This window comes from Ascaphus truei, unplaced genomic scaffold (assembly GCF_040206685.1).
Source record: "Ascaphus truei isolate aAscTru1 unplaced genomic scaffold, aAscTru1.hap1 HAP1_SCAFFOLD_341, whole genome shotgun sequence".
In the NCBI taxonomy this organism is placed as follows: domain Eukaryota; kingdom Metazoa; phylum Chordata; class Amphibia; order Anura; family Ascaphidae; genus Ascaphus; species Ascaphus truei.
In genome coordinates this window covers 38558-50565 of record NW_027456410.1, presented here as the reverse complement: position 1 = coordinate 50565, position 12008 = coordinate 38558, and the positions used below count along the sequence as shown (strand labels likewise).

At 55.4% G+C, this 12008-nt stretch overlaps 1 protein-coding gene across 1 annotated transcript in view; it reads left to right on the top strand.

Moving 5' to 3' along the window:
* LOC142483597 (anion exchange protein 2-like) overlaps positions 1-12008 on the top strand; it is a gene marked incomplete at its 3' end in the record, with an annotated part of 167173 nt that overhangs the window by 117067 nt on the left and 38098 nt on the right. Inside the window, 1 exon segment of the mRNA XM_075583610.1 lies at positions 4368-4503. Coding sequence (XP_075439725.1) covers positions 4368-4503 — 136 coding nt within the window.

The window sequence follows — 12008 nt, the reverse complement described above, 5'->3', positions numbered from 1 at the left end:
TCCACCCCCAACGCTGATCTCTCTTCCGATTGCCCTTCCACTCCCAACGCTGATCTCTCTTCCAATTGCCCTTCCACCCCCCGACGCTGATCTCTCTTCCGATTGCCCTTCCACCCCGACGCTGAAATCTCTTCCGATTGCCCCCCCCGACGCTGATCTCTCTTCCGATTGCCCCCCCGACGCTGATCTCTCTTCCGATTGCCCCCCCCCGACGCTGATCTCTCTTCCGATTGCCCCCCCCCCAATGCTGATCTCTCTTCCGATTGCCCTTCCACCCCCCGACGCTGATCTCTCTTCCGATTGCCCTTCCACCCCGACGCTGATCTCTCTTCCGATTGCCCTTCCACCCCCCGACGCTGATCTCTCTTCCGATTGCCCTTCCACCCCCCGACACTGATCTCTCTTCCGATTGCCCTTCCACCCCCCGACGCTGATCTCTCTTCCGATTGCCCTTCCACCCCCGACGCTGATCTCTCTTCCGATTGCCCTTCCACCCCCCGACGCTGATCTCTCTTCCGATTGCCCTTCCACCCCCCGACGCTGATCTCTCTTCCGTTTGCCCTTCCACCCCCGACGCTGATCTCTCTTCCGATTGCCCTTCCACCGCCCCCCCCCGACGCTGATCTCTCTTCCGATTGCCCTTCCACCCCCCCCCCCACGCTGATCTCTCTTCCGATTGCCCTTCCACCCCCCGACGCTGATCTCTCTTCCGATTGCCCTTCCACCCCCCGACGCTGATCTCTCTTCCGATTGCCCTTCCACCCCCCGACGCTGATCTGTCTTCCGATTGCCCTTCCACTCCCGACGCTGATCTCTCTTCCGATTGCCCTTCCACCCCCCGACGCTGATCTGTCTTCCGATTGCCCTTCCCCCCCCCCGACGCTGATCTCTCTTCCGATTGCCCTTCCACCCCCGACGCTGATCTCTCTTCCGATTGCCCTTCCACTCCCGACGCTGATCTCTCTTCCGATTGCCCTTCCACTCCCGACGCTGATCTCTCTTCCGATTGCCCTTCCACTCCCGACGCTGATCTCTCTTCCGATTGCCCTTCCACCCCCCGACGCTGATCTGTCTTCCGATTGCCCTTCCACCCCCCGACGCTGATCTCTCTTCCGATTGCCCTTCCACCCCCAAATGCTGATCTCTCTCCGATTGCCCTTCCACCCCCAAATGCTGATCTGTCTTCTGATTGCCCCCCCAACGCTGATCTCTCTTCCGATTGCCCACCTCCCTGACGCTGATCTCTCTTCCGATTGCCCCCCAAACACTGATCTCTCTTCCAATTGCCCCCCAAACGCTGATCTCTCTTCCAATTGCCCCCCAAACGCTGATCTCTCTTCCAATTGCCCCCCAAATGCTTATCTCGCTTCCAATTGCCCCCCCAACGCTGATCTCTTTTCCAATTGTCCCCCCAATGCTAATCTCTCTTCCGATTGCCCCCCAATGCTGATCTCTCTTCCGATTGCTTCCCCAATGCTGATCTCTCTTCCGATTGCCCCCCAACACTGATCTCTCTTCCGATTGCTCCCCCCAACGCTGATCTCTCTTCCGATTGGCCACCCCCCAATGCTGATCTCTCTTCTGATTGCCCCCCCCAACGCTGATCTCTCTTCCGATTGCCCCCCCACCAACGCTGATCTCTCTTCCGATTGCCCCCCAAAGCTGATCTCTCTTCCGATTCGCCACCCCCCCAACCCTGATCTCTCTTCCGATTGCCCACCCCCCGACGCTGATCTCTCTTCCGATTGCTCCCTCACCCCCGACGCTGATCTCTCTTCCGATTGACCCCTCACCCCCAACGCTGATCTCTCTTCCGATTGCCCCCCCCAACGCTGATCTCTCTTCCGATTGCCCCCCACCCCCCGACGCTGATCTCCCCCCCCCGACGCTGATCTCCCCCCGATGCTGATCTTCCCCCGACACTGATCTCCCGCTGCTCCCCCTCCTGATGCTGATCTCCCCCTGCTCCCCCCAAGCGCTGATCTCCCGCTGCTCCCCCCCTAGCGCTGATCTCCCCCTGCTCTCCCCCAATGCTGATCTCCCCCTGCTCTCCCCCTGATGCTGATCTCCCCCTGCTCCCCCCAAGCGCTGATCTCCCCCTGCTCCTCCCCCAAGCGCTGATCTCCTCCTGCTCCCCCCCAAATGCTGATCTCCTCCTGCTCCCCCCAAGCGCTGATCTCCCCCTGCACCCCCCCTAGCGCTGATCTCCCCCTGCTCCCCCCCAAGCGCTGATCTCCCCCTGCTCCCCCCCAAGCGCTGATCTCCCCCTGCTCCCCCCCGATGCTGATCTCCCCCTGCTCCTCCCCCAAATGCTGATCTCCCTCTGCTCCCCCTCCTGATGCTGATCTCCCCCTGCTCCCCCCAAGCGCTGATCTCCCGCTGCTCCCCCCCTAGCGCTGATCTCCCCCTGCTCCCCCCCGATGCTGATCTCCCCCTGCTCCCCCCCGATGCTGATCTCCCCCTGCTCCCCCCCTAGCGCTGATCTCCCCCTGCTCCCCCCTGATGCTGATCTCCCCCTGCTCCCCCCCGATGCTGATCTCCCCCTGCTCCTCCCCCAAATGCTGATCTCCCTCTGCTCCCCCCCGATGCTGATCTCCCCCTGCTCCCCCCAAGCGCTGATCTCCCTCTGCTACCCTTCCTGATGCTGATCTCCCCCTGCTCCCCCCAAGCGCTGATCTCCCGCTGCTCCCCCCCTAGCGCTGATCTCCCCCTGCTCCCCCCCTAGCGCTGATCTCCCCCTGCTCCCCCCCGATGCTGATCTCCCCCTGCTCCCCCCCGATGCTGATCTCCCCCTGCTCCTCCCCCAAATGCTGATCTCCCTCTGCTCCCCCCCGATGCTGATCTCCCCCTGCTCCCCCCCAAGCGCTGATCTCCCTCTGCTCCCCCTCCTGATGCTGATCTCCCCCTGCTCCCCCCAAGCGCTGATCTCCCGCTGCTCCCCCCCTAGCACTGATCTCCCCCTGCTCCCCCCCGATGCTGATCTCCCCCTGCTCCTCCCCCAAATGCTGATCTCCCCCTGCTCCCCCCAAGCGCTGATCTCCCCCTGCTCCTCCCCCAAGCGCTGATCTCCTCCTGATCCCCCCCAAATGCTGATCTCCCCCTGCTCCCCCCCGATGCTGATCTCCCCCTGCACCCCCCCGATGCTGATCTCCCCCTGCTCTCCCCCTGATGCTGATCTCCCCCTGCTCCTCCCCAAGCGCTGATCTCCCCCTGCTCCTCCCCCAAATGCTGATCTCCCCCTGCTCCCCCCAAGCGCTGATCTCCCCCTGCTCCTCCCCAAGCGCTGATCTCCTCCTGCTCCCCCCCAAATGCTGATCTCCCCCTGCTCCCCCCAAGCGCTGATCTCCCCCTGCACCCCCCCTAGCGCTGATCTCCCCCTGCTCCCCCCCAAGCGCTGATCTCCCCCTGCTCCCCCCCAAGCGCTGATCTCCCCCTGCTCCCCCCCGATGCTGATCTCCCCCTGCTCCTCCCCCAAATGCTGATCTCCCTCTGCTCCCCCCCTAGCGCTGATCTCCCCCTGCTCCCCCCCGATGCTGATCTCCCCCTGCTCCCCCCCAAGCGCTGATCTCCCCCTGCTCCCCCCCAATGCTGATCTCCCCCTGCTCCCCCCAAGCGCTGATCTCCCTCTGCTCCCCCCGATGCTGATCTCCCCCTGCTCCTCCCCGATGCTGATCTCCCCCTGCTCCCCCAAGCGCTGATCTCCCCCTGCCCCCCCCAAATGCTGATCTCCTCCTGCTCCCCCCCAGCTGCTGATATCCCCCTGCTCCCTCCCAAGTGCTGATCTCCCCCTTCTCCCCCACAAGCGCTGATCTCCCCCTTCTCCCCCACAGGCGCTTGATCTGCCCCTGCTCTGCCCCCAAGCGCTGATCTGCCCCTAAGCTCTGATCTGCCCCTGCTCTGCCCTCAAGCGCTGATCTGCCCCTGCTCTGCCCTCAAGCGCTGATCTGCCCCTGCTCTGCCCTCAAGCGCTGATCTCCCCCTGCTCTGCCCCCAAGCGCTGATCTTCCCCTGCTCCCCCCCAGGCGCTGATCTCCCCCTGCTCTGCCCCCAAGCGCTGATCTGCCCCTGCTCCCCCCCAGGCGCTGATCTCCCCCTGCTCCCCCCCTGGCACTGATCTCTCACTACCTCCCCCCCCTCCCCAGGAGCTGACCTCTCCCCCCTCCCCAGGTGCTGACCTCTCCCCACTCCCCATGCGCTGACCTCTCCCCCCTCCCCAGGTGCTGGCCTCTCCCCACTCCCCAGGCGCTGACCCCTCCCCCCTCCCCAGGCGCTGACCCCTCCCCCCTCCCCAGGTGCTGACCTCTCCCCACTCCCCAGGCGCTGACCTCTCCCCCCTCCCCAGGTGCTGACCTCTCCCCCCTCCCCAGGCGCTGTGCTTCTAGACCTGGATCAGAGGACGCTGCCTGGAATCGCTCATCAGGTGGTTGAACAAATGATAATTAGCGACCAGATCAAATCTGAGGACCGAGCCAACGTGATGAGAGCCCTGCTCCTCAAACACAGGTAACCACACACCTGTGTGTATACACAGCACAGGTAACCACACAAACCTGTGTGTATACACAGCACAGGTAACCACACACCTGTGTATATACACAGCACAGGTAACCACACACACCTGTGTGTATACACAGCACAGGTAACCACACACACCTGTGTGTATATACACAGCACAGGTAACCACACACACCTGTGTATATACACAGCACAGGTAACCACACACACCTGTGTGTATACACAGCACAGGTAACCACACACACACCTACGTATATACACAGCACAGGTACTGTAATCACACACATCTGTGTATATACACAGCACAGGTAACCACACACACCTGTGTATATACACAGCACAGGTAATCACACACATCTGTGTATATACACAGCACAGGAAACCACACACACACACACACCTGTGTATATACACAGCACAGGTAACCCCACACACCTGTGTATATACACAGCACAGGTAATCACACACACCTGTGTATATACACAGCACAGGTAACCACACAAACACCTGTGTATATACACAACACAGGTAACCACACACACCAATGTATATACACAGCACAGGTAACCACACAAACCTGTGTATATACACAGCACAAGTAACCACACACACCTGTGTATATACACAGCACAGGTAAACACACAACTGTGTATATACACAGCACAGGTAACCACACAGCTGTATATACACAGCACAGGTAATCACACACCTGTATATACACAGCACCGGTAACCACACATCTGTGTATACACAGCACAGGTAACCACACATCTGTTTATACACAGCACAGGTAACCACACACCTGTATATACACAGCACTGGTAACCACACACCTGTTTATACACAGCACCGGTAATCACACACCTATATTTACACAGCACCGGTAATCACACACCTATATATACACACAGAACCGGTAATCACACACTTCTATTTACACAGGACAGGTAACCACACACCTGTATACAACTGTATATACACAGTACCGGTAACCACACACCTATATATAGATAACACAGGTAAACTCAAACTTGTGTACACATTTATATACAAAGCACCAGTAACCACAAACCTGTACTGTATATACACAGCACAGGTAACCACAAACCTGTATATACACAGCACAGGTAACCACACACCTGTATATACACAGCACCGGTAACCACAGACCTGTATACAACGGTATATTGCTGTGGAACATCAACCCCACCCACTGGAATGTTAATGAGCCAAGAGGACACAAATAACTTTGTGTTCACAGCTGCATTGAATTTCAACCACCCCAGTTTACATCTGCGTTGCCCAAAAGGCGGACAGCCTTTGGCGCAGCCAAAGGGTGTGAGATGTTTGCTGATATTTGGTGATGTTAAAGCTGCTCTATTTCAATCTGAAACTCACAAGTCCTTTATCCCTTGTACCCAATTCTCCAACTCTATCTGTCCATGAATTGTCTGTGAATTCGCTGTATAACTCTGTTATTGTAATGTAACTGTAGACGGACGTTCACAGAGGTACACACTGGGAGTCGTTTATAATGTGAAATTATAATAATAATGTGCCTTTTCCTTTTCATCAGGAAATTCATCCAAACACAGGGGGGGGAACAAAGCTTCTATTCACTTGGGAGTATTTCTAGTGAAACACTATGCAATAATTCACATCTCCCTTAGTCAAGCAGTTCTCGCAGCCCCAAAACATATAACATGCAATAAGCAGATATAAGCAGTCTCTTAAGAATAAAAGTCTTATCTGTTTCTTGGAGGGAAAATCTCACTTCCTGGTTCAGCTTCAGGTGCAGTAGTTTTCCCTGTGTCTTGAAATCAGCTCTGCTGGGCAGAGCTCAAGACTGGTCAGCTCCAAGGGTCAGCTCTCAGTCAGAGCTAAGGAGAGAGTCACTTCCTGTCTGAACAGACAGGTTTTTGTAAACAATCTCAATCAGGCAGGTGGTGTTTAGTAATTAACTACCAGAGGTTAACCACCACACTGCTGGATTAAAGGCACATTACTGAACAGGGATAAGTCCCCTGTTACATACATCCCCTGTTTGTGGGAAGCTCGGGCTTACCACGGCCAAAGCCCATCCTTCCACTCTCATTCTAGATATCTCTGTGACTTGAATGAGAGTGGATGGAGGAAGAGAACCCTCAGTCCCGTTGGGATTGGAGCCCTTTCTCCAGTTTATTCGTGTCTCCTCCCGAAGGTGTTTGAGATCAGCACCCCTCAGTCGCTCGAGGAGGACTTTCTCCAAGTATAGTCTCTTTTCTGCGTGCGCGGTCATGAGATTTCCCTTGCGTCGGGTGCTCGTCTTATTGTAGGCAGACTGCATGGCAGCAGTTGCAGAGCGTTTAAAAACAGCCCCTTTTTGATTAAGTTGCAATTCCACACCCACTTCCAGAGAATGTCCCATCTTTTCAGCTTCATCAGCTAAGGATTCTTCTGGTTTTAATTCAGCACGTGTACCTTCTTTTGTTGCCTGCTGGGTGGCTGAAGGTTTTGCTAGTGCTTGTTTAGGGGGTTCAAATTTTGCAACCTTGTCTTTCAGATGAGCGGTATTCCCAGCTCTCACTGTACCCTTGTCTTCATGGGTTTTTGAGGCTTTGGGATACTGATGCTTAGTCAGGGTCAATACTTGACCTTGTAGGACTGTAATCTCATCCGCGAGGGATCCCTGTTTTTTGAGTGCGTCTTGCAAGTCTCTTCTCAGGGAATTTATCTGCATGCTTTGCTATCTCTGAGCTTGCCTCCACATTTTTATTGCATTGTGAAGCACTATGAACTTCTTTGCTTGGGCCACAGTTACTTGTTTCAGTTTCTGGACCTTCTTGTGGTCCCTTTTGTGCCGGGTCACCTGGGTTCTAAGCTTGGCTTTTAGCGTTGCTTTGGTGATGCTCAGGGTAGCCTTCAGTTTCTCATGCTGCTTTGCGGGGACATACTGGGTCATCAGACGTTCCTGCAGCACTTGAATTTCTTTAACAGCCTGCAGATTGTCATCCTGCAGAGTTCGCTGCTGCTCCTCTGCCTTCTCGAGGTGCGTACGCAGATCTTGCAGTTGGTTCTGCAGTCGGTGCTCTGCTTTAAACTTTTCCTTGACTTCTTCTGTCAACTGAAAATTTTCTTCTTTCAGTTTTAAGTTTTCTGTTTTTAATCTTGAATTTTCTCTTTTTTCAGTCTCTGTATTCTTCAGGGCCTCTTTGCAGTCCTCCTTCCATTTACGCACATCTGCTTTGAGAATGACAATCTCCTGGCGTGAGACTTCCTTCTCTAGGTTGAGGGTCTGAAGCTCCTTCTGAGCGACTTTGAGATCTATATCAAGATTACCAATAGTTTCTTTAGCAATGTCCAGCTCCTCAGTGAGACTGTGTAGTTCCTTTCTGGAAACTTCCAGGTCTGTGCGGCAGCTGTTGGTCTCATGATGTGAGGCATCCAGTGCTCTGCGGAGTGTCTGAACCTCTTTCTGAGATACGTCCACTTCTATCCGGACACTGTTGACCTCCTGTTGTGAGGCATTCAACTCTATGCGCAGAGTGTGGACCTCTTGCTGGAAGACTGTCATCTGCTTCAGTGCCTCCTCATGCTTCCGCTTTAGCGTAGCCACCATTTTGTCAGATTGGCTCTGCTTTACATCCATGGTGGAAATAGTAGCCTTTGCAGTATCTAGCTCAGTCTTGAGATCGTCCAATTCTGTTCCAGATTCAGAGTACATTGTGAGCACCGCCATCTGTAACTCAGCATTATCTGCTCTCTCAAGTTTCAATTGTTATCGAAGTAGATCACAGTCACGCCTGGCAATTTTCAGGGCGTCTTCAGGGCTGGTCAAGGGATCGTCACACACTGGTTGCGGCTCCACTTCCCTGGGATGGTTGGTTGAGGGTTCCACACTGTTGGCACCGGACAGACACTTCTTTGGGGTACCCGACTTCTGCTTTGGGCCCTCTGGATATTCGGTTAACCGTGGGACGAATTCTCCATTTTTTCTAGGCTGCAGGGCAACTCGGTCCCCCTTTTTCTCCACAGGATCTGCGGACGTGTCTGTTACTTCCACGGTAAGTGAAGAACCGCTTTTCTTGTTCTTTTTCCGCCTTTTTGATTTGGATGACACCGTCCCTTCAGGGATACTGGGGTCTCCATCTTCATTTGAAGTTTTAGCAGCTTCATTATATACGTCAGGCTTTTCTTGCAGCTGCTTTAGCTGACAGAAATATTCGGTGATCCACTGCTCCCGCTCTTTCTCCTGCTGATCATATTCGTCAAAGGGAGCGGTCTTTTCGGTTCGTGTCGAGTTCAGACACCCCCACCATTCTTGGGGTGTTTTGTGGGTGTGACTCGGTTCGGGTTCCCCGTAAGAGATGTCTTCCTCTTTATTGGACTGGAAGGGCCACTCTTCCGTGGGGTAAGGTTCATTACAGGAACGCTGCATCTTGTCCTCCATTTTTAGGCTATCAGGTGTAATTTTCTTCCTGACCTCAGGAGGCGCTATTGCAGCTGTTGCCACTGTATTTGCTAGAACCCCCAATTGTGGTAGTCCTACAGATGGGCATATTTTGCTTGTAGAGGTCGTAGCTCTCACAGGCATCTCTGTAGACTTTTCTTTCTTGGCTAATTTTTTTTATCAATATCAGCAGTACTGTGCATGCATTTTCTTTTATCAGGTATACAAGATTGTGCAGTTGCTAGGTAAAAAGGTCTATTTGCTATACACCATTTATTTGCTAGGTGCAATCCCTCCGCTTCAGCAACAGAATTTGTTTTTCTGCCTGAGTTCAGTAATTTTCAGTCTCATCTTTGGGTATCTGTTTTCTCCCAAGATATACAGTATATAGGCAGATTTTTACTTGCAGAAAAACATGACCAGGGAGGTTCCAGGCGGTTCCCCTCTCCCCCCGCCTTGTACCCACATGCAACGTACAAATAAAGACAGGAAACGGGAGCTGGAGGTAAAATGGCCGCGGCTATTTATTTATACAGAAAACCTAATGGGGTAAATGCACTCCCTGCCAGAGTGTGCTCCTTTGTCAGGAGGGGGAGGGGACGGTCAGCCGGCCCTCGAACCGCTGACCTCGTGTCCCCTACGCGAGCGGGCTCTCGAGGTCATGGATAACTGACCTTGCCCACTCGTACTCCCCCCGGGCTCAAACGGCCCAGCTCCCAGTCTGGCAAGAACAAGCACCTACCCCCCAAGAGCCGCCGCGACAAAGGCAAAACTGGACAATGACCCCTCCTGCTCGGAACCTCGTCCTTTCACTCAGCACAGTATCAGCTGTTCGTGCTGTAACGGAACAAAGAACCATTAACACGGCATACAATGCATATGTCCACATTCCTGGGAATACCCTGCCCTGCTCAACCTTCTACTGCAGTTCATTACATGATTGCAATCACTAACTAAGGGGATGGGTGGGTGGGAAATCGTCTGGCGGGCAGCCAAAGAGGATGTGCTGCCCGCCAGCCTGGCCTTAAGTAGGCCTTCCATGAACTCCTCCCCTGTGCTGGGGAGGGAGGTGTGGGGGCGGGCCAGCGAGGGGAAGGCCGGACCCCCCCCGGTCATGAAGCCCCCCCGCCTATGGCTAGGGAGGCCGCTTGACCAGGGAGGTTCCAGGCGGTTCCCCTCTCCCCCCGCCTTGTACCCACATGCAACGTACAAATAAAGACAGGAAACGGGAGCTGGAGGTAAAATGGCCGCGGCTATTTATTTATACAGAAAACCTAATGGGGTAAATGCACTCCCTGCCAGAGTGTGCTCCTTTGTCAGGAGGGGGAGGGGACGGTCAGCCGGCCCTCGAACCGCTGACCTCGTGTCCCCTACGCGAGCGGGCTCTCGAGGTCATGGATAACTGACCTTGCCCACTCGTACTCCCCCCGGGCTCAAACGGCCCAGCTCCCAGTCTGGCAAGAACAAGCACCTACCCCCCAAGAGCCGCCGCGACAAAGGCAAAACTGGACAATGACCCCTCCTGCTCGGAACCTCGTCCTTTCACTCAGCACAGTATCAGCTGTTCGTGCTGTAACGGAACAAAGAACCATTAACACGGCATACAATGCATATGTCCACATTCCTGGGAATACCCTGCCCTGCTCAACCTTCTACTGCAGTTCATTACATGATTGCAATCACTAACTAAGGGGATGGGTGGGTGGGAAATCGTCTGGCGGGCAGCCAAAGAGGATGTGCTGCCCGCCAGCCTGGCCTTAAGTAGGCCTTCCATGAACTCCTCCCCTGTGCTGGGGAGGGAGGTGTGGGGGCGGGCCAGCGAGGGGAAGGCCGGACCCCCCCCGGTCATGAAGCCCCCCCGCCTATGGCTAGGGAGGCCGCTTGACCAGGGAGGTTCCAGGCGGTTCCCCTCTCCCCCCGCCTTGTACCCACATGCAACGTACAAATAAAGACAGGAAACGGGAGCTGGAGGTAAAATGGCCGCGGCTATTTATTTATACAGAAAACCTAATGGGGTAAATGCACTCCCTGCCAGAGTGTGCTCCTTTGTCAGGAGGGGGAGGGGACGGTCAGCCGGCCCTCGAACCGCTGACCTCGTGTCCCCTACGCGAGCGGGCTCTCGAGGTCATGGATAACTGACCTTGCCCACTCGTACTCCCCCCGGGCTCAAACGGCCCAGCTCCCAGTCTGGCAAGAACAAGCACCTACCCCCCAAGAGCCGCCACCGACGGGCCTATTTAACCCCCCTTAAACTAGGCCCGTACCGCCAACCCTCCAGACCCTCTCGAAGCCTTCCCGGAAACTGAAATAAGTCTATCCCGCCTGGTACGCCTAGCAGCGGGACCCATGCTCCTCTACCAGCCCAGCCTGTCCTTACCATTTACCTGGGGCTGCCAATCGCGCCTGGAGAAGTAATTACTCAACTTGCCATGGTTTTTAAAGATGCCCTGAGAATCGCTTTTTTTTCGCTGCACTATCCCTCACCCGGTCCCGGACATACCCACCTCCGGAGCCGCAGGCCGCCTTTGCCCAGCGCTATCTGGGATTTCGCCTTTTTTACTGCTGCAGGCTTCTTACCCGCCCTCAGCGACCCCTGGGGAATAGACCCTGGCAGTGGACTGGGCCGCGCCTCCTCCCTTGCTCGCTCTGTGTCGCACACTGCAAGCCTTGACGCCTTGCCCTATCTCCTCGATGCCGCCCCACACGCAACTCCTTACCATTACCCGATACGCCATATGCCGTACCTTCCACAGCGTGTCCCCATCAACCGCCCGCCGGGGCTGTTCCACCATCTGTGCAGTGCGTGATGCTGCCGGGTGGGTCCGCTACCGTGCCCCTGACCCCGGCCGTGGCTGAAGAATTGAAAGACACCGGGGTCCGGCTGATGGAACTGGAGTGGGATTCGCGGTGCCAGTGACATCCGGCCGTGGCCATTGTGGCCTCTCGTGAGGAAGAGACCTGGGCCGCGACTTGGTTCGCCCTTCACCCGATGCCGTCTCCACGTAGTCGAACCAGGCTGGGTTCTCTGCTCTCCGAAACACATTGGCACCAACCGCGGTTGTGG